At 46.1% G+C, this 17,479-nt stretch overlaps 1 protein-coding gene across 2 annotated transcripts in view; it reads left to right on the forward strand.

Moving 5' to 3' along the window:
• Window positions 1-17,479, forward strand: part of KIF16B (kinesin family member 16B) — a 1,953,564-nt gene that overhangs the window by 1,076,740 nt on the left and 859,345 nt on the right. For both annotated transcript variants that reach the window (XM_069234094.1, XM_069234093.1), the window contains exon 19: window positions 10,689-12,044. In XM_069234094.1, coding sequence (XP_069090195.1) covers window positions 10,689-12,044 — 1,356 coding nt within the window. The remainder of the gene's footprint in view (window positions 1-10,688; window positions 12,045-17,479) is intronic.

Below are 17,479 nucleotides of genomic sequence, written 5' to 3' on the forward strand. Positions count from 1 at the left end.
CCTCTGCATCAAGATGTGCTACTCTTTGTCAAAAAAGCAACCCCCATAGGTTTTTTTGTGTGGTCTTGGTTTGCAGCTGATTGTTTTGCTCAGGTATCTATTCTAAGGTAAAGAATCTGCAACTAGAAGTCTCTATCAGATGTACAAGTTACTTACCTTTGGTAACGACATATCTGGTAGAGACATATTCTAGTTGCAGATTTCTTACCGACCCGCCCATCCTCTGGCACTGTGAACTGATTTCTAGGGACAGGAAATTCCCTTTCAGGGCCCTAGTTATGGCACACCATTCTCAGTGTTCTTCATGGCTCCGCACAACTGGTGTGGAAAGTCGTGAAAAGAAACTGACTTCAGCGCGCCGAGGTGGCGCCTATATGCGACCACGACACCAATGACACCTGCAGAGTCAGTGCCACCTAACGGCGCACAGGAATACTGCTCGAAGAAACATCTCCAGATCCTGTCTGACGCTTGGGAGAAATTCAAGGGTAAGGAATCTGCAACTACAATATGTCTCTACCAAATATACTTTTACCGAAGGTAAGCAACTTGTACTTCAGAATCCTTCACTTTCACTTTCTCACTAGAGGAGCTAAATGTGCACGTTGTGGAGAGGAAGGTGTTATTTTCCTACATTTGGCTTTGGAATCTGCCAGTGACCAGGATTGGGTACAACTGTTGCCAGGTATCAAAGAAACTACTGGGATTCGGATCCCTCTAGTGCCACTGGCTTGCCTGTTGGGTGTGGGAGTTTGACTTATGGGTCAGAAAATCCCCTACAAACTTGTGCAGCTGGCCGTCCTCTTAGCCAAATTTCACGTGGCCATTGGATGGCTGGGCACTAGAGCTTTGTTGTTGGAACACTGGTTGAGGGACCTACTGGAATGGGAGATGGCAGAAGAACATCTTATGAGATCGTCATGCACTGATGAAGGGGCGGCTTACAAGATATTGTTGTGGGCCCACATGCTAGAAAAATTCCACAATGGCAGTGACCCGAGCTATGATGACAATTCTGAGACAGAGAGATGATTGAAAGGAAAAATGTTACTCTTGACTTTTTTATGACGACCGAGTGTGGAATTATTGTACTCCTTCTTAAAAGTATAGCTTGTTTTCTTGGTGCCTTCCATAAATTGCATTGATCATTATCTGTACTGCCCTGAAGCTATCGCTTATGGTGAATGTAAGGTGATCATGTCTGTCACCGCATTTAGCGTGTAACTGATGGGATGATTTGTGTGGAACTGCACTCTTGCACTGTATGTTTCTTTGTTTTTCTTGTTTTACTGAAACTAATAAAATAAAGTTTAAGAAAAAAAAACTTTTAGGCTGTCGGCTTCCTCCTTGGAAACGTTACTGGTGGCACCCAAGGCTGATAACAATACCCCAGGCTTGGGCGATTCCTCGTCCATGTGCTCTGTTACGTCTGCATACCCAGATTGGAATATTTTTGGGTAGGGCTTCTGGGCTGCCTTCCTGGGCTAATATTCCCCAGTTAGCCAATATTTTGCTTTTGCCAAGGATACTGTCCGCCACCTGCATATTTGCCCACCATGTAATTGTTAGGTCCCCCTCTCCAGTAGGGTTAACATGTGAAAAAACAACTCTTAGTAGGTCGCTTGGTGACAAATTTTGTAACCCTCTCGCAGAATGCAGAACTCACAATAGGTTGCATCTATTGAAGATATCATGATTTTGCCGTGATCTGTAAGTTAGCGTAAATACCAGGATTATAGGCTTATTTTGAATCTCTTGCCGGGTCCCAGGGTGTGGTTCCATTGGTCCCATACATCTGGCCCTAGAATTTGTGGGTCAAATATTAGTACTCTTCCATTCGTGCCGCTGTAGGTTGTACACTTGCCTATCAGTGGAGCTGTTCTCAGTTGCTGCTACGTGACCCGAAAACCTATGGACTTTGTCCTTGATGCTACTCCTTGGTTTACTAAACTGGGCATATGGCCATCCTCGGAATTTGAATTGCAGGTGGTTTCTTGTATTTAAGATAGAAGCTGTTGCCGCCAGGTGCTGGTCTCTATCCCAGGTATTAGATCCCATTTCCCAGATTTTTGTATCGATGTTGGGAGCGTACCAACAGGGACTCACGCTGTCACATAAGTTGATGCTTCTTCCTGCATGGGGACCATCAATTTTGAAGAGGGATTCTCCTGCCGTGTACACTGCTGATCCTTAGGTTTCCTTTACGTTATTGTCACTGACCCTACTCCACTGATCAGATGTTAAAGGTTGCACAGGGGCTTCTGCCATCCCCCTAATGCCAGCAACTGTTGCAGTTCCAAAGCAATCAAAATAATTTCCTCTGCTGAAGACCATTGGCGCCAGGCATGCAACTTGTGGGACTACAGATGTGTCATAAGGAAGGTGTGCAGATTGATCATTTGACTGCCAAAGCATGGTCCCATTGCTCATTGATGTAACAGTTTCGTAATCTAGAACATTCTTTGCGATAGTTAACACATTCATGTGGTCAGCTGCAGCAACCTCCTCACTGGCAGTCCTGGGGCCCATAGAGAATCTTTGGATGTGAGTCTGCTCTTGAAAAGATGCTTCACATTTCAGAATTGTTGCTTTGTTTGACTCACTCCCCGTTCTTGGATATGGATTCATTGGGGTGCCATCTCCTGTCACGAATTCAACTTGTCTATTACAATTGATGTGTTCTGCTATTCCCTCAGTTGCCTCCCTCTCCCTGCATGAGAGACTTTCTGCCCATGGTGGACTATTTGCTCTACTTGTCTTTCTGCAATTTTTTAATTGGTAATTTTTTAAAGTTCTGTACAGCCATTGTTTTCGTCGCTGCATCAAGGGTTGATTCTTCCTCTGCAATTCTGTTGGATATCCAAAACTCCCAGGAGAAACAATATGACTGAGGCAGTCTATAGCCTCTTTCTTTTCAAATTCCCTGTGCTTGCTAAGGGATTCCGAGCCTCACTGGGGGCCTGCTCCTGTGCCTCCTTCAGACCCTGTTCCTGTGCCACCCCTTGTGCTGGGTGGTTGCAAACTTTGGAACCTTGCTGGTCTAAGCTAGCTCAGGACATGCCTCTGCTCACTGTTCCTTTACAGCCTTCTCGGATTGAGTTAATAACTTCTGGTAGTTCTGTGAGCTGGGCAACAAATTTCGAACAGGTTCTTATTTCACTTAAAAATACACTGTTCCTGAGGGATTCTAGCACTGCAGACTCCATTACTTGCATACTTGAATCAATCGGACTAGATGGTATCGCACTAAAAATTGTTATTTGGTCGTCCAGCTTCAGACTGTGTTCTGTTAAATTATTTGCCATGAGATCCACAGTTCTGAACAACAGTGTGCATAATGGTGAGGCTCGGTTGCTGTGAATAAGGCTCCGGAGGAGTAAAGTCAGCAGCATCAGCGTCCCTAGATAGAGGCGATTGCCATCGCAGGACACCGATTCCACAAAGCTATTGTAGTGAAAACTATTACAGCTAGACCTAGACACCCCATGGTATGTAAACACTAGGCCTAAGACTTTGTCGTCCAGCTCAAACATGCTTTCAGACTCCCCACTGCAGACAGAAATAACTGACTTGCAGAGTGTGGTGCGAGGGGTTGGTGGGATTTCTGTGCTGCTCTCAATTGTCCCATTCTTGATTGTCCTGGGTTTTGCAGGGAGACTATTGCAAGGTGTATTTGCGGACGTTTGACTGTTGGTTTCTCCTGCATTACTTTCTTTATGAATGTTGGCTACAATTATAAAATGGCACGTATCCTGCGCACCCTCTCTTGCAGATGAGAGGCGGTCTACCCCTTAGCTGCCTTTGCGACGTCACTGTCTCCGCTTGAGTTTTCTGACATAAGTTTCAGGTGCTTAGTGGGGAACAGTTGCCCACGTACAGTGGCTCCGATGACCTGGCACTCATTAGTTTTAGGATCGGGGGTGGGGGCAGCTCTGTGCTTGCCTTCAACAGGGGCTTCAGTAATGATTGCTCAGGGCGCAAAGCAGGTGTGAAGTAGTTGGTGATTTTGTTTGGGGGAGGGTATTGGACACTGCTAGCTGTTCTGGTGCAGTCCGTACAGAGCTTGGTCTGCCCCTAAGCGACTCCGGATCAGCTGATGATAATACACAGAAAAACGACTGGGCAGCCAGCTGCTCCGGGCCCATAACCAGGGGAGGACCTCTACATATGGGTACGTATTTCTCCAGTTTATCTTGCTTTGCCATTAAAAGCTCAGTATCTTTGACCACATCTTCTTCTATCATTACTTCCTCGACTTCATTGATGGAGTCACTGGTAGAATTGAGTAGAACACTGGTGACATCAAAGAGCAATTTTGGGGTGGCAACTACCACAGCCCATTTGTCAACAGTATCCCTCAAATTATCTGGAGACTCGTAAGGTCCCCCATTAACTTTAATTAAAATACTTGATTGTTGCTTTGGGACTTGCAGCAGCTTATTTTGCCTCTTACTCCTTGTGACCCTTGACATTTTCATGATCTGGCCACTATGCTTTGCTCTGTCATTTTAAAACTTAAAATTAGATGTTGAATTAGTTATTGTGAATTAAATGGGCTATTAGTCCTGATGCCCTGATTCCTTAATGACGTCTGGCCAAGTGTTAAGTGTTTTAGAGCCACCTTCTCTGACTAAAATGTTTATTTGCCAGGGGCACGGGCACTCCCAGGCACTAAAAGTAGATTGCAAAGGTTATACATGCTGTTTTAAGATGTACAGAGGGCAAGGCCAGGAGATAGTATATTGTTTGGAGCAGAAAGGGCAGAGCCTGACTGATTCTGAACACTAAGGTGCAGTATGGGGGAGGAAATGGTGGGGTGGAATCAAGCAGACCTAGGGCCACAAGCTGCACCAGAACCTAGTTGGGCTGCTTCTGCCAACCTGGAGCTGAAACCACCAAGGCAGGACCAAAGCCTGCTACACCTCTTCTACCCTTTCGCTGCCCTTGCCTTATTGCCTTACAGCAGCAGCTGCTATTCCTGCGGTGGCCTCTCCCTCTTGCTGCCTCCTTACAACCTCTCTGGGATTACTGGGCCTCTACAATCTTCTACCCTGCTGTGTGCTACCTGTTAACAGCTGTTGCAGAACATCTTGCCGCTCTCTTCCTTGTACAAATACTGATACAGGTGCGAGGGCCGGGGCCAATGTTGGTGCTAATGCTGGTGTTCGGGTGTCAGTGGCGTCAGGTATTGATGAGTGGCAGGCGGGCCCTGGGTTATCCCTGGGCGAACTCTCTCCCTCACCGCATCCGTGTATGCTGCTCTCTGCCTTCTTGCATGTATACATACATGCGTCAGAAGCTGCAATTCTCATTGCTCTATGTTAGATATAAGCCATCTTAGGACCTTCCTGCAGAAACACAAATTCAAGATTCTCCCACCTCATCCCCTTAAAGAGAAAGAGAGACTCTATTGTTTAGACCCGAAGAGGACACTAAGCTTTTATACTGATCATACCAAGGAGCTTTAAGTGGACGACAAGCTCTTTGTAGGGTTTTTTCCTAACAAAATAGGTGCAAGGCAGTGCAAAAACAGACCATCTCTCGATGGATTGTTCACTGCATAAATATCTGCGTAGCTCTGGTTAAGAAGTGGTCCTTAAAAGGCTCCTTGGCTCATTCAACCAGTACCAAAGCTGGGATCACTGTATTAGCATGCAGTGTGCCTGTCTTGGACATCTGTCAGACAGCTACATGGGTGTCGATACACACGTTCACAAACCAATACTGTCTCGACAGTCAGGTCTGTCGAGGTTAGCATTTTGCCCTCTTGGTCCTTTAGGATGTTTTAATATCAGCCAGCTCACAGACCCACCTCAACCTTGAGAGATACTGCTATGGTATCTATTCACAAAGTGACACATCTGCGGTTAAAAGTATCTGTCAGAATAACAAGAGTCTTACCTTCGATAACCATATTTCTTTATAGGGTGCGGCACGCGCTGACACAGCTCTTAGGCGAAGACATGCAGGAACCCCCTAAAGTCATGTCGCTCTCTTTAGTCCTGCAGGGGAGTTGTTCGCAGCGCTTGGTTTCCCGCCTCTATGCACAGACTCAGGAATCATGAGCTAGCAAAAGCCAGATTAGAGTGGCACAGGGATCTGGGTGTGCAAATTATGGACATGCAGTGGCATTACTGTTGTGCTAAGACGCGCTCCATTTCCTTGAATGGTAGGCACTGGCTTATCCATTTCAAATTCCTTAACAGAATATATTATACCCCACACCGTCTCCATAGATATGGACTGCACAACAGTGCGAACTGCCCTAGATGTGGGGCGGACCAAGCTGATTTCCTGCATATGGCCTGGACATGTGAGAGAGTGCAAGGCTTCTGGAAGGCGGTTATTGGCGAATTGGAGTCTATAGTTGGGGAGCCAATAGAGGCTGGACCGTTTTTGGCACTTGTGGGATGGGATGGACATTTGCCGAGGGCTATTCGCAGATTGGTGGCAATTAGGTTGTTGCTCGCTAAACGCAGGGTTGCCATGCGATGGGACCACGGACCGATCCCACCAGTGGATGAATGGCATAGAGATATGGCGTATTGTAACACTCAAACAGATAATTATAGGGAGCTGCTTCCCCCTACAAATAGGCCTGCGAAATTCTGGGATGTATACAAGCAATACCTTATTGGGAAGGAGACGGGGGTGCCGGAGAGTGAGGAACCTGAATGATATATTGAACATGGTTATTGATGTATGTAAATGTTGGGCTTGCCTGTTATAAGCATACACGATTGTCGGTTTCTGCATCGAACTGTACTGGAGGGTGATGTCTATCTTTTAGGAGGACACAAAATGTCATCTGGATTGCATTACTCTGCAATTGCACGATTTTATTGTACTGCTTCACTTGTTTGCATAAAAGCATAAATAAGTTTTTTTTTAAAAAACATATTTCTAGTGGATATTATATCTAACTACAATTTTCTCACTGGCTCTCCTGCCTCCCTGTTTTGTGAACTGGACTGTTTCACATCTAAGAAGGTCCTATATTTAGAGATGTGCACACTGACCGTGCCAATCTACTTGATGGGCTCAGACAGTGTCTGAGGGTGCGGACAGCCTACAAAGCAACTGACAGTACTTCCAGGTAGTGCTTATATGTGGCGCTGTCCACCACTTCTGGAGTGGAACGACATTGGTGCGGAGCTGCACAACATGACCCATTGGCATGCAGAAGTAGTGATTTAAAGATGTCCAGATTGAGTCTGACACCTGGTAAACATTCGCAAGAAGACGCAATAGTTAGAGTATCCACCAGAAAGATTCTTACTGAAGGTAATTAACTTGTTCTTCAGTTATACTGTCTAAAAGAACGTTAGAGCTTTGTCTTTCAATGTGTAGGAAGCTGGCTCTGTATATACTTCATCAACATGAGATGTAGTGTGCAGAGAGTCCAGGGGTTCCCCAAGAGGTTTGACAGAGGCAATTATAGATTATACCAATGCTGTATTTGTGGTAGTGTGGTCGAGCAGTTAGGCTCATCAGAGGGTAGTGTTAAGCATTTGTTGTACACACACAAGCAATAAGGGAAAACACACACTCAGTGACTTAACTTTAGACCAATAGGTTTTTGTACAGAAAAATATATCTTTTTAATTTATTTCTAGAACCACAAGATTCATTTAGCAGTTAAGAACATTAAATGAAAGGTACTTTGCATAGTAATACTTAGAACCTTGAATGGAATTAACAATGTACACAGTTTTCTTTGAAATAGACACTGCAGTTTTCAACAGTTCCTGTGGTAGGTAAGTAAAGTACAGTTTTTGAGGTAAGTAACAAACGTACAGGTTTAGTCTCGGGGGCATAGGTAAGCTACTGTTTGGGCGTTCAAGATAACCACGAACACCCAGCACCAGCAACACAGGGCTGGTTAGGTGCATAGGTCAATGAGTATAACGTAGTTTACTCTCCATTAACATAGCAAACATAGGAATGGAAATCTTAAATTCAAATATACAACATACAATATATTTCAATTTAGATATTTATTATAGCTAATTAAACATTCAGTTCGCACATAATATAATCAACATAGAATCAACCCAAAAAATTATAATACAACCCCCTACCCTAAATGAAACATACATATATGAAAACATAAATAACATACCAGTAAATACGCAAAAATAAACAAATAATACAGAACCAACAAAATCACAAAATAATATACATACAAATTTACAACCGCCTAATACATGAGAGGATATTTAAACCGCACAATAAAGTTACTGCTTTGATGCTACAATTATGCGTTGTAGTTTGGATTGTATAAATTTCAACATAATAACAGCCAATTCTAGGTTATAATTTCCTGATTCAAATTCTCGTGTTACAGGCCTGATGGTAGCCAATCCTGGTCAGGGCTTCAAATTTGCCAATTTCAAACACTTCATGCCAATGTTCAAGACATGCCAATTTACAAGCTGTTTGGGCGTTCAAGATAACCACGAACACCCAGCACCAGCAACACTGGGCTGGTTAGGTGCATAGGTCAAACAGGAGCCAAAATAATGTGGATCCCTATGAGAAAGGGGGTACTACGGTTCCGGTCTGCTTGCAGGTAGGTACCCGTGTTGTCGGAGGACAAACCAGGGGGATTTAGAGGAGCACTAGGGGGCCCTAAGTAGGTACCAAACACGAACCCTCGGCGGCACTGGGACGGCCGGGTGCAGGGTGCAAACAGGCCATCAGGTTCTCAATGGAACTCAATGGGTGGACGCGGGGGTCACTTTGGGGCTGCAGGCAAGGCACAGGGGGGCCTCTCAGGCAAGCCACCGACTTGACAAAGAGGAGGACTGCCTACTGGTCACTTCTGCACTGGTGGTCGGTTTCTCTCGAGTCTGTGGGCTGAGGGTGCAGTGCTTCTCCAGGCGTCCGATATCTTCATCCCGGGCAGTCACGGTCAGGGGGATCCTTGGGATTCCCTCTGCTGGCGTTGTCGTGGAGGGGTGGAGAGGTCAGCCCATGGTGGACACTTAGTCGGAATCTCTTGGGGGTCCTCTCTGGCTGGTTGGTTCCTCTGGACACAGGCCGGGGGCGTTGGGTGCAGAGTAGTTTGGACTCATGCTTCTGGAGTGAGGTGGGAGTCTCTTTAAGGATGATTTCTTTGTCTTTTTGTTGGACAAGTCCGCTGTCAACAGGAGTTTCTTGGTCCTCAGTGAGGCAGGGAGTCCCCTTGAGGCTTTTCAGGGGGTCGCTGGTCCTGCAGAACACGTTGCTTCTTCTTGTGCAGCTTTTCAAAGCAGGAGGTGGGCCGGTAGGGCTGGGGCCGAGTCATTTGTTGTCACCTCCTCTTCTCTGCAAAGTTTTCAGCTCAGCAGTCCTTCTTTCTTGAGGTTGTCAGGAATCTGAAGAGCTGGGTTCAGGGTCGCCCCTAAATACTAAATTTAGGGGTATGTTTAAGGTCAGGGGGCAGTATCCAATGTCTACTGTCCCTGAGGGTGGCTACACCCTCCTTGTGCCCACTCCCTCTGGGGAGGAGGGCAAATCCCTATTGGTCCTAATCCTCCAACGTAAGATGGAGGATTTCTCAAAGAGGGGGGTCACTTCAGCTCTGGACACCTTAGCGGTGGTCCTGGCTGAGGGGGTGACTCCTCCTTGTTTTTCGCATTATCCCTCTGGACTTGCTGCCAAAAATGGGTGCTCGCCCGGGGGGTGGGCATCTCCACTGGCTGAAGTGCCCTGGGGCACTGTAACACCAGGCCTGAGCCTTTGAGGCTCACCGCCAGGTGATACAGTTCCTGCAGGAGGAGGTCCTGAAGCACCTCCACCCAGGACAGGATTTGTTTCTGACCACAGAGTGCACAAAGGCACTCACCCCATGTGGTTAGAAACTCGTCTGGAAGTGGCAGGCTGGCATAGACCGGTCAGCCTTACACTAGCAGTTGGATTAAGATACAGCTGGCATCTCTAAGATGCTGTCTATGTGCATTTTTCAATAAATCCCACACTGGCATCAGTGTGGGTTTATTGTGCTGAGAAGTTTGATACCAAATTTCCCTGTATTCAGTGTAGCCATTATGGTGCTGTGGAGTTCGTAAGGACAAACTCCCAGGCCATACACTCAGTATGGCTACCCTGCACGTACAATATCTAAGAATTGACCTAGACACTGTAGGGGCACAGTGCTCATGCAGCTATGCCCTCACCTGTGGTATAGTGCACCCTGCCTTAGGGCTGTAAGGCCTGCTAAAGGGGTGACTTACCTATGCCACAGGCAGTGGTTTGTGGGCATGCCACTCTGAGGGGAGTGCCATGTCGACTTTGCCTTTTCTCCCCACTAGCACACACAAGCTGCAAGGCAGTATGCATGTACTTATTGAGGGGTCCCCTAGGGTGGCATAATACATGATGCAGCCCTTTAGGACCTTTCCCTGGCTACAGGACCCTTGGTACCAGGTGTACCTTTTACAAGGGACTTAACTGTGTGCCAAGGCTGTGCCAACTGTGGAAACAAAGGTACAGTTTTAGGGAGAGAACACTGGTACTGGGGCCTGGTTAGAACACTTCCAATCAAAGCTGCCATCAACACTAGGCAAAACATGGGGGGTAACCATGCCAACAGTGGCATTTTCATACACACTGGTTTTTAATGTAGTCCTTGTCATTGTTTAAGCAGTGCTCAACAGTTTGTAGTGAGTTACAGATAACACCAATGGTTTGATTTTGTATTGCAGGCTGCTCATTAAAGAAATGGAAGAAAAACAGAGATCAGAAAAAGCTGAACTACAGAAAATGCAGCAAGAGGTAGAATTTCAACGAAAGGAAACTGAGATTGTGCAACTTCAAATCAGGAAACAAGAGGAAAGTCTGATACATCGAAGTATGGATATTGAAAGCAGGCTAAAAGATTTACTTGCTGAAAAAGAAAAGTTTGAAGAGGAGCGACTAAGGGAACAACAGGAAATAGAACAGCAAAAGAAGAAGCAGGAGGAGGAATGTTTCTTTCGAGTTCATGAGGAATTGCAGAATCTTCAAGAAATTCATAACAAAGAAAAATCTGAAAAGCTTGAAATATTTAAAGAATTGGAAAAACTTAAAAGGGAAAAGGATGAACAATACATCAAACTGGAATCAGAAAAGAAAAGACTTGAAGAACAAGAAAAGGAACAACTAAAACTTGTGGCTCGTCTTGAAGAGCAGCTCAGAGAAAAACAGGAAATGATACAACTGCTAAAGGGAGGTGATGTGCAACAGTTTGAGGAGGAAAAGAAGCTACTAGAAGACATCAGAGAAGACCTTTTGAAAGCAAAAGAAGCCAGGTCTGAAGGAGAAGAAGATTCTGAAGAAGTTGAAAAAGCAACCCACAGCTATATGAACTTTAAGAGGACACAGCTGAAGCAATTGTCACGCTTGGAGGCAGACTTGGTTCTGCAAAAGGACTACCTGGAAAATGATGTGGCAGAAGATATTGAAACTATAAATAATTTAAAGTTAAAATATAAAGACCATCTGAACCTCCTCAACAATGACAGTGCAGATGCTGTAGAGAGTACCAAGCTGGCTGAAGAGTCTGAAAAGATTAAACAAGCTGAGTACAGGCTACAGTGTAAGGAACGGCAGCTTCAGTATTTGAAAGAAAACAATTTGCCATCTTTGTTGGAAGAAAAGCAAAGAGCAGCTGAGGTCCTTGATAGTGGGCTCCTTGGGTTAGATACCACTCTTTATCAGATTGAGAAAGAAATTGAAGAAAAGAAAGAACAACTTGCACAATATCAAGCTAGATCTGATCAACTTCAGCAGCTCCAGGAATCATTTGAATTTACTGCCAACATTGCTCGGCAGGAAGAAAAAGTTAGGAAAAAAGAAAAAGAAATTATTGAGTCAAAAGAGAAGCAGCAGCGGGAAGCTTTGGAGCAAGCTGTAGCTAAATTGGAAAGAAGGCACTCTGCCTTGCAGCGTCATTCTACCATTGACCTTGCAATCGAAGAGCAGAAGCGGAAGCTTGCAACACTTAACAACAGTAAAGAGCAGGCTGGATTGCAGGCTAGCCTGGAGGCTGAGCAAAAAGCATTTGAAGAAGACCGAGAACGGTGAGGATTGCTTGGAAGAATTATTTTGAATTGCTTAATTTAAAACCAGATTACATTACCTATGATTATTGGAAATGTTTCCATATGTATGTATGGCCAAAATGTAAATAGTTTAAAGGGTAATTGCAGATTGTTTAATCATTTCATCACACCTAGAGCCTTTTCAATTCTCAAAATGGTTGAGTATGCATGTGTTTTTATTCACATAGCACATGGTTTAGTTAAGTGACTTAGGATTTGTTTAATTTCATAAATAGGCAAGCACTGATATTCAGGAGAAAAGTTGTAAATTAAACATTCTCTTGAAAACACGAATTTTGAATAACTTGTAAAATGGGGAGATATGCTTAAATTAAATGGTGCAGGGAAAATCCCTGAAATGTCTGGAACATTGAGTTGGGCTTTTAGTGCAAGTTCAACTAGGGCTGCTTGCAGCTGTCAGTCGTAACTCCAAACATAGCTATAGCTATTGAGGCCAACATTTTGTACTTTAAGATCCATTGCAGCATTTTCATTATATAAGTGGAGCTTTTAGAGTCTTGAGTTGAATTAGTGGTCTAGGTAAAACAAAAGTCTGCAAGATTAATCAAAGAGTTCATGAATGGTAGTCAATTTCTTTTTTCATGCTAGAGCCTAGGCTATTCTGACAAATATTTGTAGATTTTTTTCATCATACTTCATCTTTTTAGTTTTGTGTTAGGTTTATACATGGCTCTTCTTTTTTATGAATCCAAAATTCAAACCTGAATAGGTAAGTGGAAATATCCTTTGGCTTTGCTAACACTTGGGAACGTCAGTCATATTGGGATGGGTTCTCCAACAGTGCGCTTCACTCCTGCCTATGTACCTATCTCCTTCATCCTCTGCAAGCTTAATTTTAATTTCTGCTGCTCTGTTACAAATAAAACAACTGTAGGGCTCTTTTTAAAACCAGGATTGAATCTGCTGTGTTCAGTCACAAGAACCAGGTTTCTATCACCCCTGGAATTCAGATATAAAGTATTGATGAGTCAGCTCAAAGTAGCTAAGACAGAAACGTTTGACCCTGGTGTAACTAATTAGTCAGCTGCTGTTAATTTACATTTCAAATAATAGACTGTTTCATGGGGATTAATCACCAACAAAGAAAGGCGCCTAGATTGTTTCATGGGGATTAATCCACCCACAAAGAAAGGCGTCATTGAGAAATTTCTTGAATATTGTTGAATTGTAATGATGGAGGAATCAGATATTTCATGCTGTGGCATAATAAATTCAGGGTTTTAGTGTGCTATTGCTTCTAACATGCCATCAGACCTGGTTGGCTGTCTAAAGTATAAATGCAGAGGTACAGAAGTCCAGTTGAGACGGCTGTTTAGTTTGATTATTGAATTGGTATCACTGGCAAATTGTAGTTGGAGAGATTGACACATTCAGTGATGTTATGAAGAGGGCTGAGGTATATAATAAAAAGGAGATGTATGTTTTAGAAACTAGCAGGAATGCCTTTTCTCTTGACAAAACTGGCAGTGTAATTATTTTGATACGATAGGATGAAATCCAGTCCAATGCATACAACTATTTCAGAAGTCGGCTGATGCATTGTCCTAAATTTGGTAGAGTGATAGAGTAAAAGAAAGTCGGCAATCAAGACAAATTCAGAGTTCTGCCCAAGGTCAAATCTTTTATGCCATATGGCTGTTAGATTGTTTATAGCAAAGCAGAGAGCTGATTAAAGGTTAGTAGTTTTCTGCTGGAAGCGTTCATTGGAGAATGGAAGAGGCTGCAAGGTTGCGACCCTTACTCTGGATGAATGCTTTGATGTGATAGCTCTTAAAGGACCTTGGACAACTTGATTTATGATAGCAAATGATTGACAAAGGTTTTGACTGGGAATGGTTCTGAGGTAGGATGTTCTTGTTGACTTGTTGGGGTATAGGTCTGTCAGCGATTCTACTGGCCTGCATACCTTGAGTTTTTTTGTCTTTTGTGGTGAACAAGCTGAGGGTGAGTGGGCATGGATTCTTGGATGTGGGTAAGGATAAGTTTTACATTGTGAAGCACTGCAGATTGGAAGACATCCAGATCATAGAACATGTGGGATGAGGGAAAACATCCATAAGGGAGAGAGGGTGGGGATTTCTGACGAGGTGATAAACTAGTTAAAGAATGACTTTTCAGGGAAATTGAAAAGCTTGCAGGAGGGGTGAGAGGATTGCTGATAATAAAGTCTGCACCGTTAGGCTAAGGGGCCGACTATGAGAGTGGAGTGGCTTAGAATGGAATGCTATGGAGTGGAGTGGAGTGGCGTAGAGTAACGTACTGTGGAGTGGTGTAGAGTGGAATAGCATGGAGTGATGCAGAGTGGAATGGCATATGGTGCAGTGTATGATCCAGTGGCATAAAGTGGAGTGACGTATGGTGCAATGTCATAGAACGGAGTGGCATAGAGTGCAATACCAAAGAGCAGAATGCCATAGAGTGGCGTGGCGTGGCGTACTTTACAGTGGCATAGAGGCGGGGGCATAGAGTGGAGTGGCAGACAATGGAATAGCGAAGAGTGGAGTGGTGTAGAATGGAATATCGTGGAGTGGCGTAGCGTCAAATAGAGAGTGGAGGGGCGTAGAGTACAATGGTCTGGAGTGGTTTAGAGTCGAACAGCATACAGTAGAGATGCATAGAGTGTAATACTGCAGCATTGAGTGGCGTAGAGTGGAGTGGTGTACAGTAGGGTGGAGTGACGTAGGGGTGAGTGACAAATGGCATAGCATGGAGTGAGTGGGGTAGAATGGAATACTGTAGAGCAGAATGGCATAGAGTTGAGTGGAGTGGGGTAGAGGAGAATAGAGTGTATTAGCATAGAGTGGAGTTGAATAGTGTAGAGGTGAATAGAGTACAATCAATCAATCAATCACAATATTTCTAAAGCGCGCTACGTACCCGTTAGGGTTTCAAGGCGCTGAAGGGGGGGAGGGGGGTCTGCTATTGGTCGAAGAGCCAGGTTTTAAGGAGTCTCCTGAAGGTGAGAAGGTCCTGGGTCTGGCGCAGGGGGGTCGGGAGGGAGTTCCAGGTCTTGGCGGCGAGGTAGGAGAAGGAACTGCCGCCGGAAGTCTTGCGTTGGAAGCGGGGAACGATGGCGAGGGAGAGGTTGGCAGATCGGAGTTGGCGGGAGGGGACGTAGAAGTTGAGCCTGTTGTTCAGGTAGGCGGGTCCGGCGTTGTGGAGCGCCTTGTGGGCGTGGGTGAGGAGCTTGAAGGTGATCCTCTTGTCCACGGGGAGCCAGTGGAGGTCCTTCAGGTGGTGGGAGATGTGGCATTGGCGGGGTACGTCGAGGACCAAGCGGGCGGAGGCGTTTTGGATGCGTTGGAGTCGTTGGATGTCTTTTGCTGGGATACCTGTGTAGAGGGCATTGCCGTAGTCAAGTCTGCTACTGACGAGGGCCTGGGTCACCGTTTTTCTGGTTTTCGTTGGGATCCACTTGTAGATTCTACGGAGCATGCGGAGGGTGTTGTAGCAGGAGGAGGAGACTGCGTTGACCTGTTTGGTCATGGTGAGGGCGGGGTCGAGGATGAAGCCGAGGTTGAGTGCGTGGTTGGCTGGTGTTGGGGGGGGTCCCAGCTCGGTCGGCCACCAGGAGTCGTCCCAGGCCGAGGGGGTGTGTCCGAGGATGAGGACCTCCGTCTTGTCAGAGTTCAATTTCAGGCGGCTGTTTAGTCCCTCATGGAGGTTGGCTTTGGCGGTGTGTGGGTCTTTAGTGAGGGAGAGGATGAGCTGGGTGTCGTCGGCGTAGGAGAGAATACGGAGGTTGTGTTGCCGGGCCATTTGTGCGAGGGGTGCCATGTAGACGTTGAACAGCGTCGGGCTTAGCGAGGAGCCTTGGGGGACGCCGCCGATGAGGTTGGTGGCTTCGGAGTGGAAGGGTGTGAGACGGACTCTCTGGGTTCTGCCGGAGAGAAAAGAGGACATCCAGTTGAGGGCTTTGTCTTGCATACCGGCTTCGTGGAGGCGTGTTAGTAGGGTGCAGTGGCAGACTGTGTCGAAGGCGGCGGAGAGGTCCAGGAGGATGAGGGCTGAAGTTTCGCCGTTGTCCATTTGCTGTCTGATGTCATCTGTGGCGGCGAGGAGCGAGGAGCGCGGTCTCGGTGCTGTGGATGCGTCTGAAGCCGGACTGTGAGGGGTCCAGGATGGAGTTGTCCTCGAGGTAGTGGGTGAGCTGGGCGTTGACGATCTTCTCGATGACCTTTGCTGGGAAAGGGAGGAGGGAGATCGGGCGGACGTTTTTGAGGTCGTTGGGGTTAGCCTTGGGTTTCTTGAGGAGAGCTTGGATATCGGCATGCTTCCAGCTGTCCGGGAAAGTCACGGTTTCAAAAGATAGGTTGATGATCTTTCGGAGTTGGGGGGCGATGGTGGAGACAGCTTTGTTGTAGACGTGGTGTGGGAAAGGGTCTGAAGGGGATCCTGAGTGGATGGAGTACATGATCCTGCGCGTTTCAGCGTCGTCTACGGGGGTCCAGGTGGTAAGGTGGTTGGCGTAGGAGGAGATGTCGGGGTGGGTCTGGCGGAGGTGTGGTGTTGAGGCTGTCGTGGATGACGGTGATCTTCTGATAGAAGAAGGTGGAGAGTGTGTCGCAGAGCTTCTGGGATGGTGGGACGTCGTTGATGTTGGCGCTGGGGTTGGAGAGCTCCTTCACGATGCAGAAGAGCTCCCTGCTGTCGTGTGCGTTGTTGTTTAGGCGTTCTGTGAAGTGGGAGCGTTTGGCGAGTCGGATTAGTTGGTGGTGCTTGCGGGTGGCTTCCTTGTGGGTTGGCAGGCTGTCGGGTGTGCGTTCGAGTAGCCATTTCTTCTTAAGTCTCTGGCAGGTGCGTATGGAGGTGATGAGTTCGTCTGTGAACCAGGTTGCTTTTTTCTTTTCTTGGTTGACGGTGGGCCTCTTGAGTGGTGCTAGGGTGTTTGCGCAGTCTAGGAGCCATTGTTGGAAGTTGGTGGCGGCGGTGTCCGGGTTGGTGGGGTCGGTAGGCGGGTTCTGGGCAGAATGGAATACTGTAGAGCAGAATGGCATAGAGTTGAGTGGAGTGGTGTAGAGTGCAGTGGCATAGAGTAGAATAGCAGAGTAGATTGATGTACAGTTGAATAGCGTAGAGTAGAGTGGCACATAGAGTATTTATGAGTTGAGAGGTTAAGAGTGGAGTAGTGTAGAATGGCATAGAGTGGAGTGACGTACAGTGGACTAGCGTACGGTGATGTAGAGTGGCATGAAATAGCCTTTAACATAGTGGCATATAGTACGATGGCGCAGAGTGAAGTGGCGTAGTGTTGCATAGCATCAAGTGGAATGACGTTGAGAGGCATAGTGTACAGTGGAGTTGCTTAGAGTGGAGTGGAGCACAATGTCGTATAGTGGAATACCATAAAGTGGCATGAAGTAGTGTACAGTGAAGTAGCGTACAGTATAGTG

This window comes from Pleurodeles waltl, chromosome 5, assembly GCF_031143425.1.
Source record: "Pleurodeles waltl isolate 20211129_DDA chromosome 5, aPleWal1.hap1.20221129, whole genome shotgun sequence".
In the NCBI taxonomy this organism is placed as follows: domain Eukaryota; kingdom Metazoa; phylum Chordata; class Amphibia; order Caudata; family Salamandridae; genus Pleurodeles; species Pleurodeles waltl.